This window comes from Branchiostoma belcheri, unplaced genomic scaffold, assembly GCF_001625305.1.
Source record: "Branchiostoma belcheri isolate BF01 breed outbred unplaced genomic scaffold, Haploidv18h27 scaffold20, whole genome shotgun sequence".
In the NCBI taxonomy this organism is placed as follows: Eukaryota; Metazoa; Chordata; class Leptocardii; order Amphioxiformes; family Branchiostomatidae; genus Branchiostoma; species Branchiostoma belcheri.
Window position 1 is genome coordinate 2507049 of NW_017803491.1, and position 17874 is coordinate 2524922.

General features: G+C 41.3%; 1 protein-coding gene across 1 annotated transcript; it reads left to right on the forward strand.

Annotated features, from left to right (window-relative positions):
• Positions 1–8934: 8934 nt before the first annotated feature.
• On the forward strand, positions 8935–13524 carry LOC109469207 (zinc finger protein 577-like). The gene is made up of 4 exons (XM_019767652.1): positions 8935–9151; positions 9693–9801; positions 10172–10342; positions 11677–13524. The coding sequence occupies exons 2-4, from the start codon at positions 9722–9724 to the stop codon at positions 12620–12622; spliced, it is 1197 nt and encodes a 398-aa protein (XP_019623211.1). The 5' UTR covers positions 8935–9151; positions 9693–9721; the 3' UTR covers positions 12623–13524.
• Positions 13525–17874: the final 4350 nt, after the last annotated feature.

Here is a 17874-nt window from a genome sequence, read left to right on the forward strand (position 1 = left end):
ATTACCCTCTCCATGAATTGTTGATTCGTATCATACAATTACCTGGGGAGGAATTGGGCCAACAATTATATAGGCGGTGTCAAACAGCCCATTGTTAATTGGTCAGGGTTGGAAATTGCAGGGATTTTGCATTTCCTTTGCAAGACTAAATTCTAAACAAGCTTCTGTTTACCGTTGTAATATATTTTGGGAGGGAGGGGTGAATATATCTTTTTGGATAAAAACCACTCATAAAAACAGCGAAAAAAAGAAAGAAAGATGATTTACAACTGAAGTGGAATTAATGATATGCACGTCAAAGAAAACAGGACTTCTTTATACACTTAAGTCAACCTCCTTAGATGTATTCATATATACTAGTATTTACATGGAGGTAGACTTGGAGTATTCAGTGCTCATGAACACACAGAATGACTCTAAGATCTTAGTCGAATTCACTAGTCAACAGGTGAAGAAGCCTATATTCTGTACCAAGCGAAGCTTCAATGGGAGCAGTTAACATAGAAACTGGACAGTTACTAATACTTCCATACCTACGGATACTTGCTTTTATACATCTAAATTATTATCCAACATGGCATCGCACTACTAAAATTCAATCCCTCCAGAATGTCTAGGGTTAAAACTTCGCACTGCTGTCACATTCCGAATTCCATCGTTCCCAGAATTTCTCCATTCTTTCCGAGAAGCATTTATACATCGCCGGTAAGCATACCCTCGGGCGTGTGTTGGCGCGGCGCTTTTCATGTGAAAACCCGTATTGTGTAGGGTTATCTTTACACTATCAGCCCTCCCTGGAGGCACTGGTCCTGTACAGGTACTATAGCTACCTGCTGACCGTCTCTCATGTGGAAATCTGGCCATATCTGTGTAATTAGAGAAGCAAAACATCAACTGCGGTTTATTCATAGATCACCCATTCAAGCTTAATGATGAAAATGGCGATTTTAAGCAACTTTTGGAGCAGATTCTTGACGTTGCAAAACTTTATCCTTTGAAACGAAACCTAAAAAAATGTCGTGTTTTCGGTTTCAGTCCTGAAAAAAAACTAGGGTCAGTGTATTTGCTTGTAATAACTTGAAGCTCTATATATGTTTTTAGTTGTAATGCATACTTGTCCCTGTTTCAAATGGTGTAGAAGCTGAAATCTCCACCATGTGTGTGATTATAATTACGGTTGAAAAATTCCACCAAGGCACATGTCATTTCAGGAGAAGTTAATGAGCTTTTTCTCAACACCCTCCGGCGGGGGGGGGGTGCTGACTTCGGAAAGAGTCACTGACCGCAGTGACCACCAATTAAAATTTCAGTTTCACGCAGAAACAAGTGAACCGAAAATATTGTAATCCTATAAAATTACCGCGAAATTGGATGAAATATGATACACGTATACCGGCATATTATAGATATGGGATATCATCCTTGAGTACAGGGTCCAATTCAGTTGGAATGGTGAATGATTCGCATATATACATATTTACCAAGCTGTATATCAAGTTTAAATCTATTTCAATATATTATACTACAAGGTGAATCCCGTATCGCCCAAGGTACGTATCATCCTGACTGCGGGACGAATTATTCTATGGAACATTTGGAAGAACGGGTGATAACTACTAGAATCACTAGATAAGGCTAGTTATCACACAGCCCAGAACGTTATTGCGGCCCAGGTATAATATAAAATCTATACTAATGTGCTACTAATCGACCTAAGAAAGGCTGGATACAACATACAACAGTCGTCCTACACTATACTACACTATTATATCCATTAGTGAATTTTGTCCATTATCTCTACAGTTTCCATTTTTCCCTTTTCATACTCATTCAGACAATATACGTGCATCAGCTTAAACGGTCATTGACCTGAAAAAAATTATCCTATTCTTTAGTCCTATTTTTGTCATAAGATGAAAAAGGTGAAGGAACTCGAAGCGAAAATAGCCAGTGAAAGTGGGACAGGTCGTTGACCTTCTCCCTGTTACCTAACTCCAGAATCCACTTGAGAGTCAGTAGCCGAAGAAATAATCCAGTGTGCCGATTCCTCTCTTTTGATGCTCCCTCATAGAATATATGTCAGTGGTAGACATCCTTTTTTCAGTGTTCTGCAATATTACAGATTGTCTAAATGTAGTTCTGCGATTCAGAAATACTTTCTGTAAGTTCAAACTTACAAGGCTGCATGCACCTGAGCCCATGTCATATGACAAAATTGCATTTTCACAAACGTTTTTCATGCAATTTGAAAAGTACATGCAAAATTACAGGCATATTATAGTCAGTATAGTATAGTCAGTACTAAATCCAAAAGCAATTTCCAAAATCTTATGCCAACACCATTTTGAACCCCTAGCCTGATTTGTTTAGCCTGCAACTTTGCAGGTTGCTTAATTTTTCTTCTGCAAAACTTAAAATATATCAGGTGAGTACAGGTGGGTATTTCTAACACTGTATGTGAATATCAGTTATCAATAGTTCAACCAACTATGCACGGTCATTGACCTAAGATAAGATTTATATTTCTATTTTTTTATCGTCCCATTTAAAGTTCGTGAACTCTGAGTAAGTGACAGGTCACACGTGCGTGAATATATATCCAGTGGAAACATATCAACCGGCTACGCACGGTCATTGACCTAAGATGAAATTTACTGTGTCTTTAGTCCTATTTTTTGTGTATTTATTGTCCCATTTAGTAGAATTGTCAGATATTCTCAACACCACCATATGTGTATGGTAACACCACAAACTATGTATGTATCATTTTGCCATACGTGGTGCCCGCTACATCTGTTGCGCAATAAAGTTCTTCTTTAAAATTCGACGAACTCTGACACGTGCGTGAACAATTGCCCCTCGAAACTGGGGCAGGCCGGTGACCTTCTCCCTGCCTAACCCTAGAACCACTCGAGAATCATTAGCCAAAGAAATAATCCTAAAAAGGTTACACTTTCAGTTAGAGAATGTCTGTGACTTCTCTCTCAACAAACTGCCCCCCTCCCCCATAAAAATCAATTCTGTCATACCAAGGACCGATTTTACTTGTAGAATGTCCTTGGTCATTCAGGAATCAGGGAAACACCAACATATATGAGTCACACAACTTTGGGGTTACCACCGGTCAAACATCTTCAGTCGTCACGTGGCACTTTTTATTTATTTGTTTGCTACTAGGTTGCTCTTAAAACAAACAAAAAGAAGTACTAGCACTATCACAGGTAAGATGCAGAGCATATACTAGTATTTGTAAGCAAGACTCAGATTTCCGTGAAATCCAACATTTATTCTAGATCTTCAACTCTTCAACTCTAGGTAAATGAATGAACCGTTCTGATGAAGATTCACCAAGTAAAAGTAAAAGTATTGTCAGTGTTAGTGGGTTAGGGGGGCGTGCCTACCATGAGTTCTGAAACATCGCCTAGGGTTAATGTCAGCAGTGGCTCCAGGACAGGGAGGGTCCGGGTCTCATCTGCGCTGTGACTCATCGAAAACATCCGTAGAACTCTCTCCTCCCAAGCCGCCAGCAAAATAAAATCTCCAGCTCGGCACTCTCAGTGTGGAACTATTCTTCAATTTCTTGATTCTTAAAGTATGCCAAAACATCCACAAAGAGAATAAGACAAAACCCTCTAGATTCTTAATGTGAAGCTCTACATCCAACGCATACGGACAAACTCCTTATAAACTTTCTACATTGCTGTAAAGCTAAAGGAAATGAAAGTCTTTTATGATTTTTAATATCCATATAGCGTCTTTCTCTGCCTATATTGTTAAGCACAGTATTTTTGGCACACAAGTATATTTTTGAACCCTTTTAACCAAGGACGTTGTTGTGATAGAACGTCCTTGCTTTTATCGATCCTTATAAAAAATAGATTGAATAGACAATATGATATCATCAGCAATGGCGGGTTGAGTATACAGCGTGGTTGGGTTCAAAGTAATATTGGCGTTAGCAGAGAGAAAAGATGGCGATGATTTTAAAAGTAAGATTGTGGTACTTAAAGATGTCTACAAACTGACAGTAGTGATGAGTAGGTCAGTAGTGGGGTGAGATCTGGCGCCTATAATTATCACCCGGAGCGGAGTCATTATCTCACCCCAACCCAAGTAACAAAAGTCCAGAAAAAACTGACAAAAAATGAGCAACGTAACGCTTCTCACTAAAAACATTCTCTACATATTAGTATATTATCATGTATGATTTCTATCCAGTGAGAAGTTCAAGCAAATTTTCTAGATTTTTCAGAGGTTTGGAAAAGTACAAAGTAGTGTCAAAGAAAATACCTAGCGCACGGATGGCAGGTCAATGACCCCTAAAATTTGGAGAATGGTTTGAAGAAAGAAAATCAAAGCTCAGGCATGCAACAACCTCTGATTAGTGACTTTCAAAAGATGATCTTTTTGTGAGCGAAAGTCGAAAAGAGTTTCGATAACTTTTGGATCATATATGCGCATCGTCCGGGGACTTAGATAAAACATAAGTGGTCAAACTAACTCGACAAAATTTATGAGCAGGGACTGCCTATGTGAAAATGTCCTCGTTTTCAGGGCATATTAGTGTAGGAAGTCCAGAGCTACCAAAAGCACACAGAGTCCTTCCTGGGGTAGTCCACATTAAGTTGAACGATTAAAGTGACACGATTATACGTTTTCACTATGTGAAAGAATGTAGGTTTGACCCCATATATATATATATATATATATATAATTACATATCAAAGTAGAGATGCAGGTCGGAGTCTGTATGTTTTCCTGTGCATGTGGATATTCGCTTGAAAACCATTCAGAACTTTTCAATGTTAACTTTGATTCACGTCACTTTAGACTTATGTAATGACTTGCTTGAAGCATTTATAGCTAGGAGGCCAACCTAACACACTCTCAGCATCGTCACGCAATCTCTGTACCGGTACACACATGTATACGTAGAGTCGACGATTCTGCCAGATTGCAATCTTTTATTACGACACATACATTAGTTTTCGCTTGGGGACAGGAAAAAAATTATAGACCATAGAAAAGAGAAAGTGTGTTCATTGAAAAATTTTGGGCTTCGAACTCTACAGATGAGTGTATGGAAGATGTTTTTTTTCAGGATTCCGATGTTTGGCGAAGTGAGAGGACAGGTGCGTTCCCACGCAGGTAAGGTACATGTACAAACAGGTTTTTACTCAGGGGACGCGGGGAAGCATCGGTGTCAATGATAAAACAATGGGAAGCCCGGGAACAATAGAGTCATATTTACAACACACTACCGTACACGGAGGAATGGCATTGTCATGAAAATTCACTACAGCGAAAGAGAAAAAAACAACAATCTAACGAGTCAGGGCAGGTAAAAAAGGGCAAAACTATGACACAGAGCATATGAAAATGTTATTATTTGTTCCCAACATACTACATTCAAAATCTTCACGCCCGTAACATTATTTTCTGTTTGTGTATGTTTATTCATTTGTCTCAGGCTCGTAGCCCATATTTATAAACATGAAAAACTTTTCCGTAATTTGCGAAGAATGGTATAGACTTAACTGTTATATAGGTTATTCTCTTTTTATTTCTTCGTGAAAGTTAAGCAACCGGTTGAAAGTATAAACAGCTAAAATGTCTATGATAGAATATCTAAGATATAGCAGTAAAATATAGTCAAAGTAGTTTTATGTAAAAAAAAATCGAGCCTGAATGCGGCATGGGATAGCGAAACATAGCTATGAGGATCGAATGAATATTCAAATCCGTTGAATAAATTTTCAATTACAAAATTACAAGCGAATAATTATGCTAGAAGGGAAGTCCTGCCAAATTATAGCAAATTTCCCCACAAATTATCTCCGAACCCTCTTTTGCCGAAAAAAACATACTTTTGCATATGCAAATTAGGTGCGCGCGAGGGGGTCAGAATCAAAAGCGCAGTCGGCGCCAGGCCGGCTGGACCACTTGCCAGGCCTATTCTTCCCCGGCCATTCATCTACCTGTCAGGACAGGTATAAAAACCCCACCTGACCAGTCCGGGTCAGTCTCACTCCAGCCGATTCAGACCGAGTGGACACCTCTCCAGCGCTCCCACCTCCCTACTGACCACGCCTAGCTGACCCACAGCTCTCCAGTGCTAGCACTGTTCTTCTTTTCTCAGAAAGGTAAGTCAATTTACTCTGTCTTTCATCGTGCTCTTGTTATAGAATTGTTTTGTGACTAGTAAGAACACCTGTTGGAGTTTAGCATGGCGAGTGTCCGCCCAAGTGTGACCTGGTTTTGTTTTTTCAAACCGCGCAACATTACCCCACGCACAACTTCATGTGGCGTTCTTTCCTAAAACGAAATCTCTTGCAAAAACCTTTGTGTCCAGGGCTTTGGTGAAGATTTAGAGAAAACTAGTTGCGAAAGAACTTTGGAAAGGCTGTTATGGAAAGTCTCTGGTTATCAAAATGAGTTTGTTATTCACCATAATCCGAGGATTTCTAGTAGATTCTCTGGATTACCGATTGTGTAGAAAACTTTCCAAGCGGCTGCAGCTGAACAGAACCAACTGTGGTCAGCCCTTACTTCTAAATCTCTGTCGATGCAACAGTTCTTGAGGCAACAGTTCTAGATGCAACAGTCAAAGAAACCTTGACCAAATTATCTGACATCTATTCTTAGATCGTAGCTTTGTTATGAATTTTTTTTACACCTGTTCGTTTGCCAAACGTCTTGTCCGTTCTTTTTTAAACGCCGAGCAAAACTTAGGAGGTTTATCATAAACATCGAAGAAATTGATTGGTATTTCGTGACAAAATTTACCAGCACCAACTGATTTGACAGAATTATCGTCCAATTATTTGCGAAAAAAACAACACATTTTGTTACACCATTGAAGAAAATGTATGTTCTCTGGGACATTGCAATATATTAGCGGATTCAATGTGCATTTCAAGAATGTAGATGCAATGTGGAGATATTGAAACCAAGACATCTATTTGGCATTTTCATTCTTGGGTTAAAATAAGCATTTCAAATATTTCAGCCGGCCTGGACTTTACTAAAGCGGTGTTTTGGCTTCTTTCAAACGTTCTAAAAATCCAAGCAATCTTTCTAATTAGATAATTCAACCTAGCATCGAAGCCTTGTTATATATGCCAAACGTTGACAGAGAAGATTTTGGGCATGTTTTGATGTTTTTTTCCATCATATCTCGTTTAGCTACAGAGTTGACTTGGAAAACATAAATAGAAAACCCAATTTGGACACCTGTTCGACCACTTTGCGTTTCAGTTATTTCCATAATCAAAACTTGCCATACAATATGAAGCCTATCTGCCCAGAAATTAGCATCAGAATCGCATACCTGTGATTCACACCTATTTGCATATCGCATATATTATCACTTCTTGATGACTTAATGAGCAATTGGAATTTCAATGGCACAGTAGCTTCTTCAAATGCAAATATGTTATCTAGTCTCACATTGTACCTGTTACCCAGACCATGGACTATCTGCTACAGGTGCAAACCATAAAGCTAGCAAGGTGTTCACAAGTGTGAAATGTCCAGATTTCTACAAGCTAAAGTTTGTTAAGTTGAAACAGTCTAGCGAAGCCATTGGTTCTAAATTGTTTATCCAGATCTCTATTGTTCTAACACAAGATACTTCACAATAACAAATTCATTTAAGTCTAGCTGACTGGTCACAAATTCAAACTGCAGAAACGTTTAGGCTTTTACGAGCCATCCAAGGTGTAAGATTCCTTACATTTTGAGTGAGGAAAAAAGTTCACCCAAGTGTGCATTAGTTGCACAAAAGAATTAGTCATACAAAGGAATGCTTCCCTTGCTTATCACTAGACATGTAAACTACAGTGTGGTGCAAAACTTGAACAGAAAATATTCCCAACGGAAGATGAGATCAGACGACAGTATTCCAATCTTGGCTGTCGTCATGGTAACTGTGGGGTAATTTTCTAGCGGCCCGTGCTTTTTTTTGTCAAACCAGAACGTTTACATGTTGTAAGTAGTTTAAATACAGCTCTCTGGTTGGCTTGAACATTAAACAGATTAATCTCCAGCGCATGCAACGTAATCAAAAATACAAAATTCGAGAAATTAGACATGGCTATCCACAACTAACATCATAATCTTTACTTTGTTGCGGGAAAGGAAGCTAAGAAATACTGACGGTGTTTACAAACATTTGAACATTTTAAACATTGTTGTGGAGAGCTTTGAAAAGTATGTTAATCATTGCCTTACAAAAAAGTTGGCCTAGAATTTATTCAGAGCTAAGTTGTTTCAATCTTACCTTACGCGTCGAGGTATAAAAGGTTTACTATGTACAAAATATGGCAGTAAAAACAAAAGAAAAGCAAGCGAACACAAAGTTTTAACACAATAACAACCAAAGGTGTCCCTTTATTCTGGGCCAGGTATGCGCCCAAATAGAGTCACCCAGAGCCACCAGTATTAGCAGCTTCAGCACATAATTATATCAATCGCCGGAAGCGATACTGTAATACCCTGCATTTTTTGGACGGGCAACAGGTCAAAGAAGTAAGAAAGGATGGGGGGGGGGCGTTGTTAGGCGTGGTCCTGAGTTGGTCGCCCTGACTCAACGGTTTCCGGTGGGTTTTAAAATGTCAAAGGAAATGTGCCAAAAAGTTTGGGGAACGCCTATGTGTGTGAATCATCCCGAACTCGGTCAGCCAGGGTTCACTCTAACCAGGTGCCATCATCACGTGAAACAGGTGTGAAGTAGGTTCGGACGAAACCATCAACTAGAAATCTTCTCATTCTGGGGTAGAGTTTACAACTTATTAAGTAATATCACACTTCACTGAAAGATTGGATACATCATTTAGTACAACATAAAAATACTTAATCATTATTGTTAGCACGTTGGATACGAAATATTCAAAACGGAAGCTCCAAAAGTGTTTTAAAAAACGGAGAGTGTAGATTTTCTACCTGTGTGAAAGAAATGGGACTACCACGTTTCAAAGCCCCCGGGGCAGTCCAAACGCACACCGCAAGCATGGTCGAGCAAATTACGGGGTAGGTGACAGGCTTCATCACGGGAACCATCCGGTACTGAGGACATGGCCAGCTCCATCCAGCCTGCCTCTCCATCTCACACCCTTCCTTAGATACCTCCTCACGCGACAGCTCTGGCCAGGTAAACCTGAAACGACCCCCCTTTAAATTTTAAAGGACAAACGCTCAATGGGAGGGTGCTCGCCAAAGAGTTACCGACCTGGATTGAACCCGAAAGGCGTGCCAGATAACCCCGAACGCACGCCGGGCACAGATAATAACACCACCCAGACTTCTGCCACTGTGAAACAAGACCGCTGTTGTGTAGCTCACTACTATGTTCCTACCGTCCCGTAAATTTTCGGCTTGACCGGGATTTTCTTCCAGCGTCTTTGCACCATGTTTAAAACGCGTCGGCGGCGTTCGCACAAGACACGCGACCTCATACTGGCAGCATGTACGGGTTTCCTCAGTTCTGTTTTCATAATTACTCAAAACTTTGTTCAAAGTTTCTGATATTGATTCAGAAGCGTCTAAATTATGATTGTGACGCTGGGGATTTCTTGAAATTAATGAGTGCATTTCAAGATGTCATCGCCGAAGGTGGTCACCGAAAATGGTTCCAGAATGTGCGGTGCAACCTAATGTCGGTATGTGACCAATTCTTTTTTGCTTCCTCCTAGGTTTGAACCACCGGAAGAACGTGACCAACATGCCGGCTGCTGTACGGAGCGGGGCGGGGGCGAGTGCCAAGATGGCCCGAGGGAACAGCAAAGTCCGACCGGTCTACAGGTGAGCCTCACCTTACCGCACTTTGCAACATTTCCGCACCTGCTGTACCACATAATGCATCGAAACATTTGCATAACCTTCATGTCGCTGCATTTTCGAAGTTCTGGGCGTAGATTTTGATGCTAGAACAACAGATTATACTACTGGGAGGGGTCTGTATAGATGTGTATAATCATTTCAGTTACAAAGTCTGTTCTCTCTGACAGGGCTCATTTAATTACATGTTGTAACATTGCTCTTGCCTCCGCGTATCAGTGCACAATGTTAGTAAGGCCAATGTCCTCGGGGTTTTGAATTAGCAAAATGGTAAAACAAAAGCAGCTGACATTGCACAGAACCTTGCTGATCGTTCCAAATGTCCCCTCTTCAGGTGCGAGCAGTGTGATTATGACACCACCCATAAGGGTCACCTGATGGAACACCAGCGGACGCACACGGGAGAGCGGCCCCACAAGTGCACCATGTGCAAGTACACCGGCTCCAGCAAGGGCCACCTCGCCTCCCACATGCGCAAGAAGCACCCCGAGTACAAACCCTACAAGTAAGTACCCTTATCTCTGATTGGCAGGTGGTTTAAACTGTTTGATCCATATGGGTAGGGAGTGGGTTTCAGTGCTTCTGGTTAGGGCGGAGCCTCAGTTTTTCTGATGTGAGTCAATGTCATATGCTGAAAACATGATCAGAAAAGTCACACACTCACCCCACCCAAAGTCCCATTGATAAAATAGATGTTCATAATGAGCCCCTGGAATCATTGTTCATAAAGGCCTTTAGATAACAACTGACCTGCATTAAATATAGACATAGTCAAGAAATTCACTCATTCATCCCAATAATTACTACCGTTCTGACAACTTTGAATGTTTTGATTGACACAAACAAAAACAAGTGGTAGGAACAAAACTGTTAACCAAGCATCTCCAGAAGTAGTGTTCGTTTAAATTGCTGCTACAGCTTTTTCGCATTATTGTTTCACAAAACACCTCGACCCAGCGACTTTTTTGTCAACAAAGGTTTCCCCCATGACTAGGCATGTGGCGGCCCCAGGGCTGCCGGGTGTCAGAAGGGCTGCCATTCCGCACCATTATGCAAAAATACTGGCAGCCATGCGTTAAGACGGCGGCGTAATTATCTCCCATCCCTCAGGCTCCGAGTTTCACCTGCACAAAAAACAACACTTTTGTCAAATATCTCAATGAGAAAAGATAAAAAGTTAAGGAAAGGGATGTAACTTTTGTCTTCCAAGTACCTTAAACCACCTTTGCTGCTCTTCCAGCTAAATTGGTGTGGCAAAGTTGAGAGATTAGTGCTGAGTTAATAGTTCACCCAGTCACTCACATAAACAAGATACTTGGAGGTGAAAAAGACTTGTATCCAATTGTGCTAGACTAATGGGACACACAAGATGGTCATATGTTGGTGCTTTGGAAAGTTTCGAGAGGCAATAGGCCCACTACACCACGGAAAGGTTACCAAATGCGTTTTTAAGGGTCACACCCATTTAAATGTTACCTGTCAGAAAGTGACAGATACACACATGTGGATGGATGGGCTTCCTCAACTCTGGAGGTCATTCACCTGACAAAGATACTAGTACTTAGTTACAAAACAGATACTCTTGCACTCAGATACATGCACCTGTAATGATTGCAATTACCTTACAAAAAGGTCTCAATAAGCATATTTGTTTGTTCGTGTAGTTAGAACCTACTTTACTTTAATATGCTGTAAATAATGAGGATTTGGAACATGTATGGGATTTGGAAGGCCATACTATTCGAAAAATATTGGACGGGTTGACATAATTGGTACTGTTCATTATTCACCTAAAGCCATGCCAATCTTACCATTCCCCCTCTGTTTGTTCCTCTGTAGGTGTAACCAGTGCGACTTTGTTGGGAACTTTTCGCGAGACCTGGTCGCCCATCGCTGGAAGCACACTGGCGAGCAGCCCATCTTCTGTACCGAGTGCGACTACGCCACGCCCTGCAAGGCCAACATGACTGCCCACTACAAGCGCAAGCACCCCGGCAAGCGCCCAACCAAGTCCGTTCGTCCCAGCAAGACCATCCCACGAAGCTCCGAGGCGGTGCCCCTGCCTTCTTCGTCAACGCGGTCTCCCATGCCCTACACCCTGTACCCCTCCCCGCCTTCCGAAGTAGAGACCACGGTGGAGTACCCCAGCTCGACAAGTGGCACGTCCGAAGACTACGCCTCTCGCTCCAACTCTCCCGCCATGTCCAACTGCGACTCACCCTTCTTCAACCCCGCCAATGTTCCACAGCAACAACACAACGAGTTCAACTTCTACGACGAGCAGTACAACAAGAAGCCGTTGATGATCGAGAACGTCATGTCCCACGAGGAGTTCCAGAACAAGCTCCCGGCCTTCGCCACTTTCAGCAAAACGGACATGCCAAACTATTCTTCTGTAAACGTCAAGAGAGAAACCAGCTCGGAGTGCGAGCTCTCCAATCCGTTCCAGACCGATGTCCAGGTACACCCGGGTTTCGACGCGTCCTGGTGGCAGTCGTCCGTCCTGACACCGCCTGCTGAAGAGTTCCAGCCGACGAGCGACCACTTCTCCCTCGGTCCCTGCAGAACCTGGCGCCATTCTGCGACCAGATTCGACGACCCTTACTCCATCCACGACTCTATGCAGCTGCCACAGATCGCCAAGACCATTCTCAGAGACTTTGACCCCAGCTCCCACTTTGTTCCAGTCAACACAGAGAGGCACAGCTCCAGGCAGAACGGCTCAGGCAGACCTTACAGTCCGTACGATGAGATTGACGTGCTGGAGCTGGAGAGATACTTGTAAAAAGACTCAGACATGAACTTTAAACCAAACGTCGCCAAAAACACATGCACAAAGCAAGGAGACAATGCACAAAAAGGACATTTTCTACCATGCCACGTGGGACTATGTTTGTCCACTGTTAAAACACTACAATGGGTTTTATTGCATTTGTAAATATGTATTATTTTCCACCACCTTCTAGAATTAGTTCCAATCCTTTCCTCATCAGTTGTGTTCAGAAAATGGTGAGAAGCCACTTTTCAAGATGGAGAAACTGTGCACAGCCAAATGATGTATTTCAGGCATTGAAACAGAACAAACCAAACATGCCTGCAATACATGTAGAGGCACTTTACCATTCATGCCATACATAGTTATGTCCTATTACTTTTGTAGCTTGAAACAAGCAGTGGCAATAATGTATATCATGAAGAAGTTTGTCATGGTGGCTGTACATTGTAATAAGCTTATAAGAAGATGCACTAACTGTGTATGATAATGATTGGTTGTAAAATGCTTGCAATAACTTTCTCCATCAAGAAAAGGGGTCAGCTATCACTTTTAATTGAATGTAAGACTGGAAAAGGAAAAGCAGCCAAAGTTTTTGCATGTGATTGTACAGTTATATCATAAGGTATCAACTACGTCAAGTGATACTGCCAAGAAACCTGTACATAGTTCCTTTTTAGTTGCCAAAGGAGAGAACCATTGTAATCATTACAGTTACAACTGGTGAGGGGGAATATAAGCTAAGTATGGAAGGATAATTTTAATAAGATGGCATTGTTGAACATGTTATTTTACTGTACAGTTTTCGCATATAGCCCGAGAAGGGGTGAGGGAAGGAGCTGTATGTAAGTTTTGTACGTCTAAAAGATATTTTTTACTACCTTCAAGAAATTGAAATAAAACAATGAAACCTACATGGCGATGTCTGGATGAGTCTGCTTTACATATTCAAGATAAGCCACATCGACTTTTCAGATTACAAGAAGGGCCTGTATACCTTTGTTTGTCAGGCATAGCAAGCTATCTATCAAGCTATCACCGTTAATCGTAACACAGTAAAAATGGTATGTGTTGGTAAATTTTTTCTGAAACGTAATTGATCGCTTTAATTCCACATACCGCATTACTTATCTTGAAATCAAGCATTACTGACATGACAGGTTGCTTTTTAAGTAAGTTAAGGCAACAGTTACACCAAGCTGCTACACCAGATCTACACAACCTGCCATCACATCATGTAGGTGTCACTTCACACTGGACTTTAATCTGCCACAGAGACTTTTCATCCATGCTAGGACTGTACTCACACGAGGGTTCACATGAGAGGTGCTCATCTGTTGTGAAGAACGGGAGATCCGAGAGACACCAATTTTAAGGTGTCAAAATATGACATGATTGATCATCACATTTTGCAGGTGACCGAGTGATTGTGACACCCATACATAAGGCCAGTCCTGACAACAGTACATTTCAGAACCCACACTGTGGCTGTTCATAACTTTAGTTGACTTTATTGAACAGACACTGTTACTGTAGCTGTTTATAGTAGGTACATTAGAATGCTTTTTTAAAGTCTGGACACATGTACTGTATACAGTATAACTGGACACAGTATAACAGTCCTTTAGCAGAACAACATTTGGAGAAAAAAATGAGTTTCGTGTTGCCTCAAATCATGATCACAGCTTGCAGGGATAGTGTAATGTTCCATGTTCTGATGCTTGTACATTCTGACATTGGGTTAGAGTTGTCAAAACATATATATATAGGTTGGAATGTCAGTACATACATGTAGAGGTGTCAAAACATACTGGTTTGTAACCGTAACAGAGTGATTCAAGTATATAAATTATAATGCTGCAGGGTATTTGGACCGTAAGATCCCCAAATCTCCACAGTGCCAGGCTATGATTAGTGGATTATGTGGGCTTGTACAACCCTTAACAGGTGTTACTACATGCACATGGACTGTGGCTGAGGGGGCATGGACTATGGATTTTTGCAAACAAAAAAAGTCATGTTGAGGATTGGAGAGGACAGCATTCAAGGCACTGTATTACAATGGCCTAGTGGACAGCAATCATGCGCATGGATCAGGGTTTGAATCCTGCCCTTGATTAACAAATCAAAACCCTGGTTAAAAAGTAGAAAAACATACATTGTCAAGTGTTACAGTGGGTTTCAAGCACCACCAACTGACATGTCCAACTGGTCCAGACCTTTTTGCCTAGCGGTTAGGGCATTGGATTTGTGACCTGGCTGCCCGGGTTTGGCCCGGGTTCAATTCCTGGTGTCCCAGGAGCCAGGAGACTCCGTGTGTCTACCTGCCCATAGATGTTCCAGTGGTTCAAACACTGGGCATCGAACCCAGGACTTTCCGGTGAGAGGGCCAAATCCTAACCACTTGTGACTCTTGAACCCAGTGGGGCTATACAAGCGATTGAAGGAGGTACTTCAATTAAGATTTTTGTACCACACCTTACAATTGCTGGAAGACAATCAATTCCAGTGTGTGATGTCCGAAAACAATTACTTTCTGCTCAACACCAAGAATACTATAGAATTGGTACATGCCAAATATAACTAAACCAAAGTGCTACCATAACTATTTAATATATGATTCAGATTAAACACAAGTGGAAAGATTGACTTCCACACACACCTTCCTATAAATTAGTTTCCATTGACCTCTTATATTAGCTTCTACCAGGCTTCAGGAAGTGGCTGGAAAGAGAGGAAATTGGCCAAATAGAGATAACAATTGCCAGGGGAATTAGTCCACTCAAGTGACAGTTTGCCGTTTCAAGAGGCTACCCCTTTCCAAGAAGCTCCTCGTCCTTTTTATGTCTTGCATGATCCCCCCCCCTTCCAAGAACCTACTTGCCTTAATTTGTAGGTAGAACATTTACAGTGTCACCCACAGCACTTACAGTGCCAAGACCGAATGGAGAGATAGATTGTTTGGACAAAAACCCATCCCAACCAGGGCCTGTGAGGTGGCAAAGGCGAAACAAAGAGCGGATGGGCAAGAAGAAAACAGCAACATGTGATCTCTCTACATCTCCCCCCATGTCAGTGGTATAATCCTTTGTTGCAGCCTCCCTTTTATATATACATTGTACATATGTACATGTAACAGCCTCCACCAGGCTTCAGAAGTGGCTGGAAAGAGTAGAAAACTGGCCAAGTAGACAGATAGCATGGCAGGGGAGTTGTTCTGCCAAGAAGTACATTTGCTACCATTCCCGTTAGCAGACCAACTCCCCTGGAATGTTATCTGTCTATTGTCCAGTCCCTAACTCTTCCCACTGAAATTGCAGCCACTTCAGGAGGCTAGCTTCCCTTCATCTCACAAAAGAAAATGAAAAGAACTAGATTTCCTTCTAGAAGTGTCCAATTTATGTTGTAACCTCTTCAGGTTATCAGCAAATCTTTAACCAGTCACCTGGGCTGACAGATGTAATTATCTTTCAGCTGCTAGGTGTGACACTGTGAAAAGCCCTACTACCTGTAATACCATATATAGGCCAAGTCTTACACAATCGTTCAATACATGCATGGAAATAATCAGCCTATTCACAAATGGTTTCAAAGACACAGAAATGTTGGTTCAACAAACATGAAAAAAAAAAAAAAACTATTGTTTTGTTTTCTGATTGTTTTGTGTGAAAGATGAATCTCCACAGGGAATGGCCTCCACCTTTTAAGATGATTATCCCTGTGACCTAATTTCTTCTTAGGTAAAACATTCAGAATCCCTTTCTTGAATTGCTGGAGGGGAAGTCTTTTAAATGTGGACAAAAATGTGGATCAACAACTTCATCAACACCTCAGTTCTACCGAAGAAATACTGACTTTTGTTCAACTCAAAAGCAGACAGAAACTATACTTTGAAAGTGCTTGTTGAATATGTAAAATGATGTCTTATTTATAATATAAAAAAAGCTATCTGTAGGTAGAATTTTAATGTTCTTGCCAGTGAGAAACCTGCAATGGTATAAAGCTATTTATGTATGCATGACAGCCTTGTTTGAATCCACTGACATCCATCCATCAACCAAATGACATGTTCTGTCATTCTGCAGCCTATGATGATTTCAAGTCATTAGACTGTGTAAACATAGGGCGGATAGGCATGTGGAACAGGAAAGTTCATTCTTTCAGTAGGATGATTTGAAAGGATGGTTTCGCAGTATGCAGTGATGGTTATAACTTATGCATTTAAAATTTGGAGTCTTAGCTTGAAAATTCATCTACTAGTAGACAGTACTTTAGTCTACATGTATTTAAATGTTTGGTCCATACTTCCTCTGTAGCATTTCAGGAATTAAATATTTCTCCAAGGAAGTGTAATGAGGGAGTTACATTCACATTAAAACTAATATTGCACATGATTGACTGAACAAAATGTACTCGGTAAGACTAAGGGTAACACAAATATGCCACGTACCCTCTTCTCATTGTCAGTACATGTAATTATAACATTTAACAAAAATCTTCTGGAAACACAAAATCATGTATTAGCTAACTGTCAGATAGGACTGGTGGCAGTCGTCCGTCCTGACACCGCCTGCTGAAGAGTTCCAGCCGACGAGCGACCACTTCTCCTGGTCCCTGCAGAACCTGGCGCCATTCTGCGACCAGATTGACGACCCTTACTCCATCCACGACTCTATGCAGCTGCCACAGATCGCCAAGACCATTCTCAGAGACTTTGACCCCAGCTCCCACTTTGTTCCAGTCAACACAGAGAGGCACAGCTCCAGGCAGAACGGCTCAGGCAGACCTTACAGTCCGTACGATGAGATTGACGTGCTGGAGCTGGAGAGATACTTGTAAAAAGACTCAGACATGAACTTTAAACCAAACGTCGCCAAAAACACATGCACAAAGCAAGGAGACAATGCACAAAAAGGACATTTTCTACCATGCCACGTGGGACTATGTTTGTCCACTGTTAAAACACTACAATGGGTTTTATTGCATTTGTAAATATGTATTATTTTCCACCACCTTCTAGAATTAGTTCCAATCCTTTCCTCATCAGTTGTGTTCAGAAAATGGTGAGAAGCCACTTTTCAAGATGGAGAAACTGTGCACAGCCAAATGAAGTATTTCAGGCATTGAAACAGAACAAACCAAACATGCCTGCAATACATGTAGAGGCACTTTACCATTCATGCCATACATAGTTATGTCCTATTACTTTTGTAGCTTGAAACAAGCAGTGGCAATAATGTATATCATGAAGAAGTTTGTCATGG

What these genes read in the sequence shown, in the direction of transcription:
- LOC109469207 (XM_019767652.1), top strand. Translation starts at nt 9,722, where the DNA reads ATGCCGGCTGCTGTACGGAGCGGGGCGGGGGCGAGTGCCAAGATGGCC. An exon ending in AAAGTCCGACCGGTCTACAG is followed by an intron (nt 9,802 to 10,171) that starts GTGAGCCTCACC and finishes TCCCCTCTTCAG; the next exon opens with GTGCGAGCAGTGTGATTATG. An exon ending in CCCGAGTACAAACCCTACAA is followed by an intron (nt 10,343 to 11,676) that starts GTAAGTACCCTT and finishes GTTCCTCTGTAG; the next exon opens with GTGTAACCAGTGCGACTTTG.